This window comes from Cuculus canorus, chromosome 24 (genome assembly GCF_017976375.1).
Source record: "Cuculus canorus isolate bCucCan1 chromosome 24, bCucCan1.pri, whole genome shotgun sequence".
Classification (NCBI taxonomy): Eukaryota; Metazoa; Chordata; class Aves; order Cuculiformes; family Cuculidae; genus Cuculus; species Cuculus canorus.
This window is the reverse complement of record NC_071424.1, coordinates 5,106,863-5,126,087: the sequence shown is the minus strand read 5'-3', so window position 1 is coordinate 5,126,087 and position 19,225 is coordinate 5,106,863. Positions and strand designations below refer to the sequence as shown.

At 51.2% G+C, this 19,225-nt stretch overlaps 1 protein-coding gene across 2 annotated transcripts; it reads right to left on the bottom strand.

Annotated features, from left to right (window-relative positions):
* Positions 1-3,204: 3,204 nt before the first annotated feature.
* On the bottom strand, positions 3,205-18,109 carry MAPK13 (mitogen-activated protein kinase 13). Of its 2 annotated transcripts, none has more exons than XM_009567533.2 (12): positions 17,185-18,109; positions 13,016-13,145; positions 12,588-12,646; positions 11,409-11,517; positions 10,315-10,344; positions 9,133-9,180; positions 7,707-7,821; positions 7,282-7,353; positions 6,641-6,720; positions 6,086-6,164; positions 4,178-4,354; positions 3,205-3,520 (listed from the first exon to the last, which is right to left on the bottom strand). In XM_009567533.2, the coding sequence occupies exons 1-12, from the start codon at positions 17,301-17,303 to the stop codon at positions 3,441-3,443; spliced, it is 1,098 nt and encodes a 365-aa protein (XP_009565828.1). In that variant the 5' UTR covers positions 17,304-18,109; the 3' UTR covers positions 3,205-3,440. The 2 variants fall into 2 exon arrangements, with proteins under 2 accessions (XP_009565828.1, XP_053943909.1); XM_054087934.1 differs by lacking the exon at positions 17,185-18,109 and adding an exon at positions 16,968-17,173.
* Positions 18,110-19,225: the final 1,116 nt, after the last annotated feature.

Below are 19,225 nucleotides of genomic sequence, written 5' to 3'. Positions count from 1 at the left end.
GCTTGTGGGGATAGGACGAGGGGGAATGGGTATAAACTGGAGAGGGGCAGATTTAGACTGGATATAAAGAAGAATTTCTTCACTATGGAGTGGTGAGACACTGGCCCAGGTTGCCCAGAGAAGTTGTGGCTTCTCCATCCCTGGAGGTGTTCAAGGCCAGGTTGGATGGGGCTTGGAGCCCCTGATCCAGTGGGAGGTGTCCCTGCCCATGGCAGGGGTTGGAACTGGATGATCTTTAAGGTCCCTTCCAACCCAAACCATTCTATGAAAGTACTGAAAGCGCTGACATCCCGGCTAAAACAAACCCAAATGACTCAGCAGTGACTCCAGGGGTGGAGCTTTGAGAAATACCACATATATTACTGAGTTCATACACTTCCTCAACAAATGCTTTTCCATAGCCCCGGGGATCGCGTGCTCTGAGCACAGAGGAGCTGCTTGGCATGTGTCCCTTGGGATGGACTTTGGAATGACCAGCTGAACCTGACTGACTGGGCTAGGGAAGAAGATGCCAACTAGGAAGATAGTTATGCTGCAGTCCAAAGATGTCATCGCAAAGTACCCACCCAGCGTGGATCTATCCTGTGACTGTATTGGTAAACCATGGATCTGCCGCGCCACCAGATTCAGCACAGGCTGGAAAACTTTCTGAAGATCCTGGGTAAAGACTCATCTCATGCTGAGTTCCTCACTGCTTCATGGATGGTGTTATTAATTATAGAATCATAGAATAGTTTGGGTTGGAAGGACCTTAAAGATCATCTGGTTCCAATCCCCTGCCATGGGCAGGGACACCTCCCACTGGATCAGGGTGATCAAAGCCCCATCCAACCTGGCCTTGAACACCTCCAGGGATGGGACAGCCACCCCTCTTTTTCCCTGATATCCAACCTGAACCTGCTCTGGTGCAACTTGAGGCCATTCCCTCTCATCCTATCACCTATCGCATGGGAGAAGAGACCAACACCCACCTCTCTATAACTTCCTTTCAGATGGTTGTGGTCAGTGCTAAGGTCTCCCCTGAGTCCTTTCAACACTATCTGAACACCTTTCCAAAGAAACTAAATCCAGACAAGTTGAATAAGCATTTTCTCATATCATCCTACATTTTCTTCCACATCCAGGAGCCAAAAAAAAAGAAGATTGTGTTGTCTTTCATCTCATATAGTACTACACTTCTACTAAAGAAACCAGCCGAGTCCCACCTCATCAACACAGGGACTCTCAGCATCTCAGAGGAGACAAGTTTTGTTGCTGCCAAGAGTTATTCACTATAGAAATGAATGAATTAACGTTTGCGTAGACAAATAACAACTGCGAAACCTCAATGAAATGTGTAGTAACGGGAATCTGTGACGCTCTTACTCACCAGGGTGTTTTCTAGCCTGTAGTGGGTTTTGTGAGATAATCTATTTAATAAGATTATCTTCGGTGCTATTTACAATGATGCCAACCAAAGGAGCTAATCTGACACCAAGAAACTGAGATATCTGAGTTTATTCTCTGTGTTCATCGACTGAATTATTGTGTTGCTCTTTCTGCTAATACTGGACTGTTGCAAGATATTTTTCTGCTTTTCCCCCCCCAACGTATTGACTTTTTTAGTTATTTAGGACTGACAATTGACTGTTTTCTAAGTGACCGGTTTAAACGTCTCTTCATACTGAGGAACGGGTGGCTGCTAAAGAGAGCTGAAGGGGATCCCTGGTTTAATGGATGGCGCGAGGCAGAAGGAATGAGAATATAAGAGGTGACATTGTTGGGTTGTGTGAGGAAACAGCAGCTCTGCTGTGAGATAAAGGCAGCGTGGAGCAGGGTGAGCCCAGGGAGAGGGTGCAGAGCATGAGGGAGGAGATACATGAGGAGAATGAAGAGAAGACTCCGAGGAGACCTTATAGCGACCTTCCAGTACCTGAAGGAGCTACGAGAAAGCTGGAGAGGGGCTGTTCACAAAGGCTGTGGGGATAGGATGAGGGGGAATGGGGATAAACTGGAGAGGGGCAGATTTAGACTGGACATAAGGAGGAATTTCTTCACCATGAGAGTGGTGAGACACTGGAACAGGTTGTCCAGGGAAGCTGTGGCTGAACCATCCCTGGAGGTGTTCCAGGCCAGATTGGATGAGACTTTGATCACCCTGATCCAGTGGGAGGTGTCCCTGCCCATGGCAGAGAGTTGGAACTGGATGATCTTTAAGGTCCCTTCCACCCAAACTATTCCATGACTCTATGATTCCATAATTCTATGATAAGCGTAGTAAAGAGAGAATGGATGGGGAAACCAGGCTGAGCAGAAAGGGACAGCAGGACTGTTTGAGAAGAATCCAGCTCCTTCGGATACCCAGTCAACCAGTGTGGGAAAGCAGCCTTGAACTCGTAGAATCATAGGATGGCTTGGGTTGGAAGGGACGTTAAATCCAGACAAGCTGAAGAAGCGTTTTCTCATATACATAAAGCTTTCTCATATATATAAAGCTTTTTGGGAGCCCCTTTCAGTACTGGAAGCAGCTCTAAGGTCTCCCTGTAGTCTTCTCTCCTCCAGGCTGAACAACCCCAGCCTGTCGTTGTATGGGAGGTGCTCCAGCTCTTGGATCATCTCTGTGGCCTCCTCTGGTCCTGCTCCAACAGCTCCACGTCCTTCTTGTGCTGAGGACTCCAGAGCTGGACACAGGGCTCCAGGATTGGTCTCACCAGAGCAGAGCAGAGGGGCAGAATCCCTTCCCTTGTCCTGCTGGTCCCACGGCTCCGGATGCAGCCCAGGACATGTTTGCAGGCAGCAGCACAGAGAAGACAATGCCGATCAAAAATCAGGGAACGAAATATGTGGAAGAAAAAAAGAGGAGGCAGCGGCTGCCCAGAGAGGGAGTTTTTGTATAGTAAGAGCCTGGAGCTGCTCTGAGCACAGACCAATCCTGTGAGCAGATCCTCAGGCTGCCCTGGAGTCGACACCGTCTCAGCAACCTCGCTTTGCTGGATGCTGCTCGACTGCTCGGGATGGGGACACACTCAGAGTCAGACTGCATAAAGTCTTGTCTTGAATGTCTCAATTTCTGATTATTTCACTTGGGACACGCTTCTCCAGCAATTATACCTTTTACTTTTCATAATTAACGTACCAAAACTTATGCTTGGAAAGACCAGGGAGAAAAGAGCAATGAAACCCCTGCTCTCTCAAGAGGAAAAATACGGAATCAAACCCTCCAAAAGCACAGGTAAAACTCTCCTGTTGAAAGTTTCAATGAGAATATATTTATCCTTTGGGTCGAAAACAGTTTGGGGTGTTTTCCGCTTTAGTAGAACGAAGTCCAACGCCCACAGCACGGTGTCATCCTGGCGTCGGCACACAGAGAAGTCCCAGAGGCCAAACGATGCGAGGCAGCACGGAGTCAATCCCGTTGGTCATCCAGGAGAAGGGAATCCCGGCCAAGGCCACACCGGTTGTTATAATGACATCCCACTTCGCTTCTTTGAGTCCTTTCGTGCAATGGGACTGAAGGACAAGATCTCCTTGTAAATATGCTCTTGGAAAACAGAACAAAATAACCGTGAGTGTGGGATTTTAGAGGACACAAATGAAAGATTCAGTGTTAGTGTGCAGGGAGGAGGTGTTCAGGGGAGAGCGTGGGGCAGGGACAAGCGAGAAGAGATAGAGCAGAGAGGTAGAAAGAGTCCCTAGAGGGATGGAGGGATCTTTGCTGAATGCATAAAAGCAAAAGCAAGGAAAGGGAGACGTGGCCAATCATTGAGGCGCCGTCAAGCAATCACAGCCTCACTCAGCACAGGGAGAGGCAGGACAGCCCCATGCTAGAAGCTTCGAAGAAGAGAACCTTTAGAGACCTTCCAGTACCTGAAAGGGGCTACAAGAAAGCAGGAGAGACTGTTCATAAAGGCTTGTGGGGATAGGATGAGGGGGAATGGGTATAAACTGGAGAGGGGCAGATATAGACTGGACATTAGGAGGAATTTCTTCACCACGAGAGTGGTGAGACACTGGAACAGGTTGCCCAGAGAAGCTGTGGCTGCCCCATCCCTGGAGGTGTTCAAGGCCAGGTTGGATGGGCCTTGGGCAGCCTGATCCAGTGGGAGGTGTCCCTGCCCATGGCGAGGGTTGGAACTGGATGATCTTTAAGGTCCCTTCCAACCCAAACTATTCTATGATTCTATGAGAAACCTCTTACTTCTCCACTCATCCAGTGAAAGCTTTTCGCGTTCCAGAGACTCATCATACGAGTGCTGCGCTTCGGTTTCTTCCTCGATGTCTCGGAACTGCTCGAAATAGGGATGAGCCAACGCCTCCGTCGCCGTGATGCGCTTTTCCACATCCAGCTGCAGCATCTTGTCAAGCAGGTCCACTGCTGTAAGAGAGGACGGGGACAGGGCTGAGCAGGGTGGGATGGAGAACAGACCTCCTGCACATGAATGCTGCAAGTGATGGGACCAGCGTTTCCAATCCTACATCTCCAGAAAACAGAAGAGACTCCTCAGCTTGGCCAACGCTGTGGAGCTCCAGGCAGTGGGGATGCAAAAGCCACCCAAGAGCAGCCTTGGGGAGCTCTCACTTCCACAAGGAGAGGTGTAAATTGCTCAGAAATAATAAATTAATCCTGAATAAACCTTGCTACACTGATGGCACTGCAAGAACATGAACAGCGAGCCAGTAACTTGCTGTTTTTTCAGCTTCTTCAAGCTATTTTTCAGGTTTAATCATTTACTTTCACTCTGACCCCCACGACTCGAAGTAGACCTGACACGAGTAATCTGTAGAGAAATCTGTACATCCCTGGTAAACAGGCAGGCAGCAAACAGATACCGACAAGAGTGTTGAACGCAAGGGGGAACGGGGCTAACAGATTAATGTTTTCTTCCTTTCAGCTTTCAGAAGAGTTTTGCTCTCTCTCAGCTCTAATCTACTTGGGAAAAGAGCTCGTTGTAAGAGATCGATTTTTACCCTGAAAATTGCCCATCTCAGCTGCCTGTTGAGTATCACCAAGTGTGGGTGTTCAACAAACAGTCAGGATCACAGCTGTACTCTAAAAAAAAACATAAATCAATTCCTGCATGGACTGTGGGGCGCTCTTAGTACTTCATCAGAACCTGCAACGCCTTAACGTGGGGCTGGAGAATAATCATGAACAAAGAATGAATAAGGTACACAATGCTTTAGGCTGGAAGGGACCTTTCCAGGTCATCCAATCCAATCTTCATACAGGAGCAGGGACACTTCCCACTGGATCAAAGTGCTCCGAGCCTCATCTAACCTGGCATCGAACCCCTCCAGGGATGGGGCAGCCACCACTGCTCTGGACAACCTGGGCCAGGGCCCCCCCACCCTCACGGCAAAACATTTCTTCCTTATATCCCGTTTAAATCTCCCCTCCCTTATTTTAAAACCATTACTCCTTGTCCTGTCACAATAGGCGTTGCTAAAAAGCCCCTCCCCAGCTTTCCTGGAGCCCCTTTCAGCACTGGAAGCTGCTCTAAGGTCTCCTCGGAGCCTTCTCTTCTCCAGGCTGAACAACCCCAACTCTCTCAGCCTGTCCTTGTAGAAAGAAGAGCTGGATTGTTTGCTCCTGATTGTAACATCACCTGCTTGACTACAAGCAAGAATCTCCAGAAGCCGATATGGGCCAAAATCCATCCCAACTCTCATACGCTGTCCTAATCCCATAATTTGCATTCCAGAAGTCAGATGCCCGGTTGTATGGAGCACCTGCTCTCTTCTGGCTTGGTCGAAGAGTTTCTCTTTTCCTTAACTATTGCCTGCTGCAATGTTTCATTTCATAATCAATAAAAACAGAAGTAGTGAATGGCCAAGAACAGCAGAACATCACCATCTGATGGTTGGACTGTATGAGCTTAAGAGGTCTTTTTCCGAGCTTAAGAAGTCTTTTTCCAACCTTAATCATTCTCTGATTCTATATTACCAATAAAGTATATGTTTTCTTTCAGCTCATCTGTATTTGCCCTGGGGAGGGGCAAGACGCGACCTGCAAGAGGGGAAGCAGCAAGGAATTATGAGAAAGAGGAGGCCAATATTCCTCCTGTCCTGCTGTGAAAGCTCCTGAGAAATCCTAGAGTTGACTTACCCAGAGGATTGGCTTTGGGGAAAAGCACGGACAAGTCCTTCTTGGGGATTTTAGGAAGGGACTTGATGTAACTCTTTGCCTAAAAGAGAAAGGAAAGCACAGACCTTTATTGCATGTGGACAAGTTTGAGGGGGCTGTGAAATGCCGTTCTGGGGTCTCATGGCTCAGGGGAGCAAAGGCAAAGAAAGAGAAGAGCGAATCATCGCAGACATCGTATTTCAGTGAGCAGTTTGCAAGGATCTGGGGTTTTTTTTTTTCAATTGAGATACAGAAATATTCGTGCTCTAAGGGCCAAATCGGTGAAGAGAGGAAATCAGAGGTTCACTGGGGCACCAGAAACCTCATCCGGGAGCCGTGACTCCACACCGGTTCCCAACACAATGCTGAACGTATCAGATGTGAGAAAGAGAAAAGCCTTCCTCGTCAAGGAGGAAAGACCGCTGTCCTCTTCGGCTGCAGAAGCAGCGCCTCTCCCATCTCAAAGACATGGCCAAGTCAACCTCTCCCCACCACACCTCCGCCAACACAACCTGAATCCACAGGGAGTTTTCTTACCGCTTTGTCCTCCAGCTTCTCCACAAAGTCTTCTCCTGGATGCCCCGTTACTTTCAGGATCTGAGTCAGTTGGTCGAGGTCTGCCAAGATGCGTTAAGGATCACGAGTCTGGGAGCAATCCCTGGACATTCCCCAACAGCTCAGCCCATGGGAGAGCCCGAGGACCCATGGGAGCCACAGGTGGGTTATGATATGAACCCAACCGAGCTGCACAACCAGAGCTTCATTGGACTGCCCAAAAGAGCTCCGAGACTTTTCTCCTGGGATGCCATTGTCATCACTCGATGAGTTTATGGCACAGCTCTGCCCGGCATATGCCCACGGCCTTGGGGGACACACAAGGAGGAATTTCTTCATGATGAGGGTGGTGAGACACTGGAACAGGTTGTCCAGGGAAGTTGTGGCTGCCCCATCCCTGGAGGTGTTCAAGGCCAGGTTGGATGGGCTTTGGGCAGCCTGAGCCAGTGGGAGGTGTCCCTGCCCATGGCAGGGGGGTTGGAACTGGATGATCTTTAAGGTCCTTCCAACCCAAACTATTCTATGATTCTATTTTTCTCAGCTACTTCATTCATAAAATCCCTTTTGCACACACCGAGAATTATTCCACCTCCCCAATGACAGAGTTTAGCTTGAAAGGATACAGTCTTTTCCTTTAAACAACGTTTTCCCGGTCAGCATTTCTGCCATGATGCAGCCAATAGACCAAATGTCCACTGTTGAGAGAGAAAAAGGAGAAAAACACAGTTACAAAAGAGGACAGTAAAAAGGCAGCGATGACAGCTGGGGCTGTCGCCTGCTTTTCTGCCTGTAGGAAGCACTGATTTAAATTCCATTCCCATTTTTCCACCACCTCTTGTTTCTTTCTATGCTGCTAAAATCCCTGCTTTCATCATTTCCCGCAAGCGCTGGCTCTGGGAGCCGTGCAGCAGCTTCGGGACTTGCCCTGCTCCAGGGGTGATAAAGAAGAAAGACATCTGGATGATGACGTGGGGGTTGAGGCAGGCGTGAGAGCAGGATCCCCGGGTTTGTCACCAGACGGGCACTCCGCTGGAGCAACCCGGCTCACCTGTCTGGCTGTAATGCATCCAGTTCAGAATGACTTCTGGGGCTCTGTACCAACGCGTCACCACGTAGCCCGTCATTTCAGCATCCGCGTGTCTGGCCAAGCCAAAATCCAAGATCTGCAGATCGCCAAAGGAAGAAGGAAAAAGAAGGGCAGGAAAGAAAATAGAAATCCTGTAGGCGAGTGAGAATCTACTTCTAAGAGGAAACAAAGCAGATCAAATCAGATAATAACAAAGCTCCAACTCCACCACTGCCACACACACGGAGCAGTTCCAAGATCTAACAGGTTTGTCTTAATTCCACTCTAAATTGCAAGTTGGCTGCAAAACCTGTTGTTGTGCGAAGACCCTGCAGAAAGGATGGGCGCTTTGTGCTACCTGGAAGGTCACTCCCTTTCTGGAAGCTCAAGTTTCAACACTATGAGCTTTATTTACTCTAGTTCTTCTATAACCTGGCGGGGAAGGCACACTCCCAAGCCAGCACGACTCACTCCTTCCTATAAAAACACCCTGCAGCTGGCAGGGATGGACGCTCCCTCAGCACTGGAGACAAACATGGTTTGACCCAACCTTTACAAGCCATGGAGCCATCCTCTGTCATATCCCAGAATCATGGAATGGTTTGGGTGGGAAGGGACCTCAAAGCCCATCCAATTCCACCCCCTGCCATGGGCAGGGACACCTCCCACTGGATCAGGGTGATCAAAGCCCATCCAACCTGGCCTTGAGTACCTCCAGGGATGGGGCAGCCACAACTTCTTGGGGCATTCTTGGCCAGGGCCTCCCCAGCCTCATTGTAAAGAATTTCTTGCTAAAATCTCATCTCAATCTCCCCTCTTTCAGCTGAAAATCGTTCCCTCTCATCCTACCTCCGCATTCTCTGATCCAGAGCCCCTCCCCAGCTTTCCTGGAGCCCCTTTCAGCCCTGGAAGCTGCTCTAAGGTCTCCCCAGAGCCTTCTCTAAGCTGCAAACATACGTGCACCGCAGAAATCTATACGTAATGGGAAACACGAGGTAGAGCACAGCACCATCAGCAAACCCTTCAGAGCAACACGGCGAAGAGCTTTGCCTGCAATCACAACCACCACAGCCACGAGAGCCAAAGGGTACCAGCGGTTGATTCCAGTTATCCTTCAGGGATCGTTCACCTAACGCAAGTATTACTCAGCAGTACTGAATTTATTTAGGAAGTCATTACGAGCTGCCGTGCCGCAGGAATGACAGCGACAGGATGTTCATGCCAAGTCTTGAGCCCTGATTCAGCAACTTACATCAGCAGGTGAGTATTTCTCACTACCTGCAACCACCAGGTAACGAAACCCCTCAGAAGGCAAGAGGAAACATGACGGTGCCGGATTCCTGCCGGCCGAGCAGTTCCTCCAGGGTCTGATACACTACGTGCTACAAACCAGGGCTTTTCCACCTACCTTTAGCTGACAGTCCTCGTTCACAGCCAGGTTGCCCGGCTTCAGGTCCTACAACAGACAAGAGCAGGACACTAAGGATATCATGCAAGGGTTGGAAAAGCCCTCTCAGCTCATCCAGTCCAACCATCAGCCCAACCCCATCGTGTTTACTAAACCGTGTCCCCAAGTGCCACGGTTTTTGGACCCCTCCATGGATGGAGAATCCACCACTGTCCTGGGCAGCCTCTGCCAGGGCTTCACCGCTCCTTCAGTGAAGAAACTTTTCCTAATATCCAATCTAAGCCTCTCCTGGTGCAACCTGAGGCCATTTCCTCTTGTCCTGTCATTTGTCACTTGAGAGGAGAGCCCAGCACCCGCCTGGCTCCAATCTCCTCTCCAGGAGCTGCAGAGAGCGATGAGGGCTCCCCTCAGCCTCCTCTTCTCCAGGCTAAACAGCCCCAACTCCCTCAGCTGCTCCCAGAACCTCTGTTCTCCAGACCCTTCCCAGCTCTGTTCCCTTCTCTGGATGCACTCCAGCCCCTCAATGTCTTTCTTGGATTGAGGGGCCCAAAACTGAACCCAGGGTTTGAGATGTGGCCTCACCAGCACTGAGTCCAGGGGTCAATCCCTTCCCTGCTCCTGCTGGCCACCCCATGGCTGATCCAAGCCAGGATGCTGGTGGCCACCTGGACCGCTTCTGGCTCATGTTCTACTGCTGCCAACCAGCAGCCCCGGGGCCCTTTCCTCCAGACAGCTTTCCAGCCACTCTCCCCCAAGCATTGCAACTCGAAACAGGAACCTCAGCCAACCCTCCACTCGCCCTCAATGGGGTCCCATGAAACCCCAAGTCCAGTATCGACACAGCAAAGACACCGTTCCTGCCGTATTGCACAGCTTTTTTTTCTGAAACAGAAAAAGTATTCTATATTTTACATATATAATTCTATTTTTTTTTCATTCAGAAAGCACCTTAAAATGTTTCTCTGCTCATCAGAAAATAGAGCATTTCCTCAAAATGCTGCCCGAAGGAGAAAATCCAACCTTGCATCAGGTGTAGGAGGGAAAAGAAAGAGGACACCAAAGAGACCTTAGAGCAGAGGAGGCTGTTAGTGAAATAATGGGTAAGAATTTATTAACCTTACAACCAAGCTGTGTTTCTGCTAAAGAGACAAAAAATGAGAGTGGAGGCTCCCATGAACTTACCCTGTGGATGATGCCGGCGGAATGAATGTACTGCAAGAGAAAGAGAAGCCACAACATGACCACCAGCGGACGAGGCTTTCTGCTCTCCAGCAGAGAAACAAAAGCTACGAACAAGAACTCGCTGAGAACCCAACTCTGGGCAGCGGTTTGAAAGGAAATCCCTGCCCTGGATTTGGGTGTTTGAGGTTCTCTTGCCAGTCTAAAGTGGTGCAGAGCAGAAGAGGAGAAATGGGGCGATGGTTCCTGAGCCCATGGACACCAATAGCTTCAAACTATCAGCAAAGGGCTGTTTCAGCCCCAGGTGAGGATGCTCAGGGACAGCATTAAGACACGGTCTCTGCATCTCGGTGGTTGTCCCCTGCTTCCTCCAAGCCAGCTGCCAACTTCCTTCTTTATTCTATTGAATAGAAAATCATTCTCTCCATCTTCCCCCACCAAAAGCCTCTGTTTGGAATCCAGCAGAAGCTCCCGTTGCTGCCAGCCTCTTCCTTTCTCACTTGAGAGGAGAGCCCAACACCCGCCTGGCTCCAACGTCCTTTCCAGGAGCTGCAGAGAGCCATGAGGTCCCCCCTCAGCCTCCTCTTCTCCAGACTAAACAGCCCCAGGGCCCTCAGCTGCCCCCAGAACCCCTGTTCTCCAGACTCTTCCCAGCTCCGTTCCCTTCTCTGGACGCCCTCCTGCCCCAGAGAGATTTGCTAAGGCTTTGGGCAAGCCAGGGTTGATGGAAATCACTCCCTCACGTTGCCCAGGCCTGATAAAGGATGCTTGCTCTCTGAAACTCCAAAATGAGTCTTAGAGAGTTTTATTTGCCAGCACTTTCGGGATCAGAGTGACATGACCATCACTGAAAACCCACTGCAAGGTCTACAACTGCTCGTGTTTTGATACCCCATCGACTGATGGGAACGAGCAGTCAGTTTGGCTGACGTGGGCTGGAACAAGAGTTGTTGAACAGCAAATATCTGTTCTCAGGGGATGCCCTGAAGCCCCCAGATCTTCTTATGCAACGTTGAGAGAGGGTTTGTTACAATCAGCCCAGAGGTGATGTGTAGAGGAGACACGGGGAGTCCCTAAACTCCTCCAGAACCACCTACCTTCAGCCCTTTCAGCATTTGGTAGACCAGATACTGGATCTTTTCATCGCTGAATTCATGTCCCATGATCTTTTGTAAATCTGTCCGCATGTATGGCATCACCAGGTAGCTAAAAGGCAGGAAGACAAGGCCCTGAGTCTAGAAGAAAAACACAGGGAACCAGGCTAGCCTTGTCCTCACTTGGGGTTCTTTGGCCAAGTTGCAGGGACAACGCTCCTGGCCAACCAGCACAGCCTGAGGGGATGCCGGGATGTCAACCTGCTCTTTCTTCTCCCCTTAACTCAGATATCTGCCATCAAGTAAGAACAACGGTCTTTCAAACTTTAACCACCCTGAATTCGTTTACTTTAGACCTCAAGTGATGTTCAGCTCCAGGTGACTTTGCATCATTTAGGAGCCGAAACCTCTGGTGCAGCTCTAAATACTTTTGCAACACTGCTGTGTCGGCTCCCAAATTTCTCTTTGCGATGCTCTCCAGCCCTGCCTTGGAAAGGCAACATCCAACCTCCTTCACTCTTTGCCCTACCTGCTGAGACTGCTGATTAGTTGATGGTCTTCCAGCAGGAACCTTCACACACTTTTCCTGCGGGCTGCAAACCACCCAACCGTCAGCCAAAACCCCAAACCCAGACGCACGCTGCTCGCACCCATGGATGGGGAAGGAAAAACCACTTGTCCAACCTGACCATCAACACCGAGAGCTCTGCCAAAAGAACCCCAGCCGGAATCAAGATGAAAAGCAAGCCAGATGTTTAAAATGGCCACTTTAATTATCCCAGGGACTGATGAACGATACTTCTCCCATTCCAAGCGTGGCCTCCCAGCTCAGCAGCCACGCAGGCAGCGTGTTAGCATGGATCACGCTACATGGGATATACCAGGAGAAGGAATGCCTCTTCTTTACATATGTTGATCTACGTAGTATTTGTAGACCATCCCATCCCACCCCATCCCATCCCATGATGGGATCTGTTTAAGCATTCTGGGTGTTTTAACCATGGGAACTGGTTTGTGTTGTTGGTTCTCCTTGTTATTTGGGGGTGCCTCGCTTGAATCGAGCCCCTTTTCAACTCAACCTGTTGGGCTGCACCTCGAGCCGATCTACCACCCTGCTGCCGAGTCGAGGCGTCTCGGGCAAAGGCTGAATTTAGACAAAGCAAATGCAAACTCCACACTTACAAGTCCTGGAATCCCTGGTAGGAGGGGGCGGAGGTGAAGACATCAAGCAGCCCAATGACCTGATGGAGAAGAGAAGTCCAAGTTTAAACCTGGAAAGTCTTTGCTATGCATGTGGCGCTTGGGGAGCAGCTCTCCATTGGCATGTGCACGTGGGTGAGCACTGAGAACTCCATCTGAGGAATCCGAGGACTCCTTACTATGCTGTGCAGCTGCTTTTCCTCTTACTAATCCACGGGAGCACCCATTACACATCTGCTTCAGCCTGGTGCCAGCTGAACCCCGAGCACCAGCCAAACGCCGAGACTGCACGTGCCAAACACCATGACCTCTCAATGAAAAGAAAGGTGATGCCACCAGGAAGGACTTGCTCCCAGGTGGCATGAAAATCCCTCTTGATTCAGCAAGGATGGATCAAAACGAGCACTTACGTTCTCGTGTTGCATGTGCTTCAACAGCATCAGCTCTCGGTACGCCCTCTTGGCAAAGATCTCCGACTGGAAGGGGCGGCACAGCTTCTTGATGGCCACTTTCTCCCCTGTCTTCTTGTCTATGGCTGAACTGCAACGGACAAATAAAAACCAGTTCTGACGTTGGTGGTTATGTTTTACCGAACCCTGCAGTACCAAGGGGCTTCTCCTAGAGAAGAGCTAATTCTGGAGCTCGCAGGAGAACAGCAAAAGGCCCCGTGATCTTTTCTGAGCACACAGATTTTACCCTGTAGGACTCTGGGCAGCCCACGTTCTTTGGAGGACTTCGATGGGATACCGACCAAATTATTAGTGGCTCGTTTTCATTCCCATTAATCTGCAGGAAAGAGCTAACGGAGCTGTGAAAAGAGGGAAACACGAGCCAGGAGGGCCCTGGCAGCCAAGAGGACCGACGTGTCCTGGCTGCATCCAGCACGGCATTGCCAGCCGGGCCAAGGCGGGGATGGTCCTGCTCTGCTCCTCACCCTTGAGCACTGGGGGCAATTTTGAGCAGCACAGGATTAAAAGGATCTAAAGCTACTGGAGAGCATCCAGAGGAGGACATGATGTTGGTGAAGGGTTTGGAGGGGAAGCCGCGTGAGGAACAGCTGAAGTCATTGGGTCTGTTCAACCTGAAGAAGAGGAAACCAAGGAGGGACCTCATCGTGCTCTGCATCTTCCTCACAAGGGGAGGAGGAGGAGCAGGTGTTGAGCTTTTCTCTCTGGACCTGAGGAAGCAGCAGGACAATGTGCTGGAGAGGGGTAGGTTGGACATGAGGGAAAGGTTCTTCCCCCAGAGGGTAGTGGAGCACTGGAGCAGCTCCTAAGGAAGCAGTCACAGTGCCAATTTGGACAATATTCCAGAACAACGCCTTCAGCCACACGGTGTGAACGTTGGGGCTGTCCTGTGCAGGGATGTGAGTTGGACTCGATGATCCTTGTGAGTCCCTTCCGACTCAGGACATTCTATGAAACACAAATGTTTAAAGGCCGGGATTGGTTCTGCCTCTGCCTTCTCCATCCCCAGCGCAGGGAAAGATGGGAAGAAAGCAATCCCTGCTTTGCCATCTGCTTGGTGGTTCTTATCTTCTAAAGTACTTTGGTGGTCTTCTCTGTTTGGAGCAAAGAAAGTGGACATCACACACGGGAAGCAGAGGCTGATGGAATTCATTCTCCTGCATTGGGGATTTTTGATGCTTCTCCCGTGTAAAAACACGTCTGGATGAAAACGAGAGGCTGTTATAAAGCTGTTGAAAAGCATATCTCACAGGTGCTGCTGGAGATGAGCTGTGGCGTTCTCTCTGGTCACGTTTGCTGTTTGTGGTGGGACGGAGCCATCTCACCATGCTTTCTCTGCTTTTAGAGGCTGCAGAGGCAGCTCTGGATTTCACAGGTAAGAAGTGGGGAGGGAGGTCCTCAGGCAAAGACAGACACGATTCGGGATTCTTGGAGGTGTTTTCCAGAGGTTCTCAGTGCACTCCATCACACAGCGGTGCCTCTGCTTCTCCTTCAATCCTCCAAGAGGTAAATCCCTGCTAAATCTTGCTGTGGGTTTCCAGAGCAGTTCCCATCCTTTTTAAGTCCTTGTATGAAGAGAAGGCTCCGAGGAGACCTCAGAGCAGCTTCCAGGGCTGAAAGGAGCTCCAGGAAAGCTGGGGAGGGGCTCTGGATCAGGGAGGGCAGGGAGAGGATGAGGGGGAATGGTTTTGAGCTGCAAGTGGGGAGATTGAGATGAGATCTCAGGAAGAAATATTTTCCTGTGAGGGTGGAGAGGCTCTGGTTAAGAATGCCCCAAGAAGTGGTGCTGCCCCATCCCTGGAGGGGCTCCAGGCCAGGTTGGATGGGGCTTGGAGCCTCTGATCCAGTGGGAGGTGTTCCCATGGCAGGGGTGGGACTGGATGGGCTTTGAGGTCCCTTCCAACCCAACCCATTCTGTGATTCGACGTTTCTATAACTATAAATGGACACGTTCAGCCTCACGGCTCTTATCTGCAGATCGTAACCGAGCCCCACGTGAACACCACTGTTAGCACTTTGCACGTCTCTTCCAGCCTCGCACAGACACTTTTCTCCTGCTTCCTTCTCGGAAAGGACGTGTGATTCCCCACCCTGAGTCCCAGAACTCCGGGATCGTGCAGGATGCGGGATGGGGAGGGGCAGGTACCATAAAGCTGTAAAGCAACGCTCCCACCTGTGCCATCGCTCAGAGGAAAGACTTCAGAACTCAACAGGGAAATCCCATCTATAACACACAACCGTGTGGTGCATTTCGCTGGGTTAGGGCTGGTTATGGTAGGAAAGATGGGAATATCCTGCTCCACACGGCTTTCCCTTCGGTTCAGGGCAGACAAGGGGTTATCAGCTCTTTGCTGCAGATCTTGGAAGCCTTTCTCTGATCATCAGCCACAAGCGATTAGTTGTGGCGCGTCCTCCAGCGTTCTGCGCTGTCGACGTTTCTCATCAACCTCCCCGATACCATCGGGCAATCTCCCTGCTTTTGGCCACTGAAGTCCCTTCCAGATGCTCCAAGTGGTGCACGATGAGAGCAGAGAACTCCTTTGAGAGCTTCAGAATGACGGCGATTTCATTAATGCCTTCAACCAGGGAAGCTGGAAGCCGAATTGCTACAGATTCTGGTGCATTAATGGGATGGAGAAGGGCTTTGCTGCTTTTGCTGCTCAAGGAGGTGTAAAAGCCGGCAGCTCCCAATAACGCTGCGACGGGAAAGCTTCCCGGCAATTCCCAGCAGAGGACAGCAAATCCTAACTCCACACGCTCTCATCTCTGCTCCTATATAGGAATGGGCACCAAAATCTCTCTGCCCAGCATTGTCCATTCGATGGAAACACCATCCCGGCCCCAGAGCTGCTTTAACCCCCAACCCTCTCTCCTGGGACCTTCAGAGCTTCCCTGGGACCAGCAAAAACTCATTGTTTGGTTGGTTTATGGTGGACAAGGAAGTTTTGGAATGGTTTCTCTTCCCCCTTTTTTTTTTGTCCTGTCTTTATTTTCTTTTAATCTTCCTGCTTTCCTTTGAACCCAGAAAACACCGTACAGATATAAACCCCATCGAGTTTGGTCTTGCCTGATTTTGCAGGACTTCTTTAAGGCTTATGGAGGCTCAGAGTCCCCTGATCCCGCGGGAGGTGTCCCTGCCTATGGCAGAGGGTGGGACTGGATGGCCTTTGAGGTCCCTTCCAACCCAACCCATTCCATCGTTCTATGATTTTAAGCCTCTGAGACGCTCGTCATCAACACCCCCAACAACAAAGTGGCGAATGAGAACACTGGGGGCCTCTTTGTGGCCAGAGGATGAGGACAGAGCTCGGGCCCCGGGGTCTGTGCCGCGACAGCCGGGGCAGACTTTGCCCAACACCTACGGAACAGGACACACCTTCTTGGTTTGCTGGTTTTTTTTTTTAGCTCAGCGTGTTATGAAACAAGGGCTCCGTTCAGCTCCTCTCAATGAGCTGCTTCATAGTTAACCTTTCAAGAAGTCCCCTCCGGTTCACCAGCGTAAACCGGGCACGATCCCATTGCTGCAGGCAGCTCTGCCCGTCTGAGGAACAGCTGAAGGAAGCCCCAAGGCTGCTACTGATCCCCGGCTACAATAATTCCTGTCTCTTTTTATGATTTCAGGCTGGAAGGGGTACCAAGGTGGCGTTTTACGGTCCCGCTCCGTCCCCCGGGCAGCCCGGTGTCACCAACCCAGGATGCTGCCACCCCATCACGTCCCACCACCCACCTCTGCCATCAAATAGAAATCATTTTCAGTCAGTTGGGTATTTCCCCCTCTTTGTTGCCACACAGAAATCCTCCCTTATCGCAAACTCGAGCGCTGCCCGACCCCCAGCGTGGAGGGGACCCCCAAACTGCCTACCTGCTCCTCGACCCGCTGCCTCTAGACACTCACCGAGGCGAGCTCGGGTGGGAAACTTTCCCCTCTCTGCCCACCCAGGGCAACCACAGGAAGAAATATCTTGGTTTCTTCAAGCAACCAAGTCTCCAAGCCGCTGCGGGACGCAAACCGCCTTCATCACACATGCAAATGGCCTTTTCTAATGGAGGGGTGCTGAGAGGCACCTCCTCGCTTCCCCCCCGGCGCGATGCTTTCCACATTCCCCACTCACCACACTGAGCCGTAGGCTCCGGACCCCACCGGATGGAGGGATGTGTATCTCCTGGGCAGCTCCCAGAGGGTTTTGTTCACCTCCTGTCTGTAAAACCCTCTTCTCCTTGCGATGTTCATCGCCCGGCGGGTGCGGGACTGCCACCCCCCCAGAGTACCGGAGTACCGGAGGGCTTCTGGGGTGAGACTGGGACAGCGAGGCCTTCGGCGCTGGCGAAAAAAGCTCTAGTGAGGTTCCTTCTCTGTTTTCAGCTGTTGGGAACGTGAAGGGACATATCTTTGGGCCCTCCTCCCTCCGCCTCCACATTGGAGGTGAGGCATCAGGTTTCCGACACGCCTTGGTCTTGTGCAGGTGCCTCAGGACTCTGCGAGAGGAGCTGAGCACCCACCTCCAGCTCCTCTTCTCTTCGCTTCCACCGGGCACCGACCGAGAAATATCCTTGTGGGACTCGGAGGGGGTCGCGTGAAATCCCTGCGCTGAACAAGCAGATGAGTAAGGACTCGTCGAGCCGGGGAATCTGGGGAACAAGCCACAGCACCTCGTCAGACAAGCGGGGACATTCCTCTTCCCAGCTGATGGAGGAGAGCTCCAGGCTCGTGACGAAGGACGCCGGGGCGTTCCATCCCCGGGAGGATGAGGAAGCAATGGAGATTTCTCCCCAGCAGAGCAGGCTGAGGTTCTCCACCAGAACTCCACTCCAGGAGCCGTTCATCCAGGCAACTGCAGCGAGAAGGAGCGGTGAGACAGATCATTCCAAGGGCTGCTCCTGCCCCAGGTTTTGCTCGGTCCGGTTTAACATCCCACAGCCCGTCTAACCTCCTTCTCAGGTCTTCTGGGATGGTGCGAAGCCCAAGTTCCAGTGCCAGCCCAAACCCAGGTGCTGAGAAGCCTGTTCCTGGTGAGCAGAGAGCACCTCAGCATTTTGCTCCAGCTCGAGGAGGCTCAGGTGGGGCTCCCACACCAGAGGTTGGTGCATCCCAGACGCTTTCCAAAGGAAGTGACTAAGCTGTGCCTTACCAAGCCAGCCTCACAGCCCTCAACCCTGCCCAGAGCCTCAAGTTGCACCACGAGAGGTTTAGATTGGATATTTAGAACAATTTCTTCACTGATAGAGCGGTGAAGCCCTGGCAGAGGCTGCCCAGGGCAGCGGTGGAGTCTCCATCCCTGGAGGGGCTCAAAAGCCATGTGGCCATGGCCCTTGGGGACACTGTTTAGCAGACACAGTGAGGTTGGGCTGATGGTTGGACTGGATGAGCTTAGAGGGCTTTTCCAGTCTTAATGATTCTATTCTATCCACATAGGTGCCCCTATCCCGGGCACGTCTATGCAGCAGAATTACAACCAGGCTCCCCGATAAACTCAAACGACTGGAAAAGCACAATCAGGGGGTTTGGAAAAGATTCCTTGTGCCTGCTTCCAGGCAACCGCCACAACACATCCCAGCACTGGCCCTCACCCTCTTCAAAGAGCCACGGCAGGGGCTGCTGCTCTATAGGACAGACGGGACAAGGGGCTGCAGTGGTTTGAACTCATGTACACACACCTCTAAGTGAGCCCCGGCTGCAGCAACAGCCCCAGCAGGAAATAAAGCCAGGATTGGCCAAGGTCTATAAATATCCTGGTGAGCAAGAGGTGCTACAGCAAAGGCTCCCGTGCAGAAGCAAACCTGTAACTCACTTGTCATACCACGAACACAGCTCTTGCCCAACCACGTGTGCAGACGCAGGTCAGCGGTGCACAATTAAGGAGCTGTAAATATCCTGGGCATGCCTGGCTGGAGAAAGATGCCGTGATTCCAGTGACCGAGCCACAGTGAATACGAAACCTCACGTTACACAATTTGATTGTGTTGGCGTAGTTTATTTTTTGCCCCCAAGTTCAACTCTCACTGATTTTGAGGGTTGTTGTGGTAACCAGGATATGTTATACAGCCTGGAAGCGGGGATTCTGGGATTCAGGGAGGCAGCTTCCATGCAGCTGAGAACACCTCCATACACGCTGCTTGGCACTTAAACCGTACAGCCCTGTAACACAGGAGCAT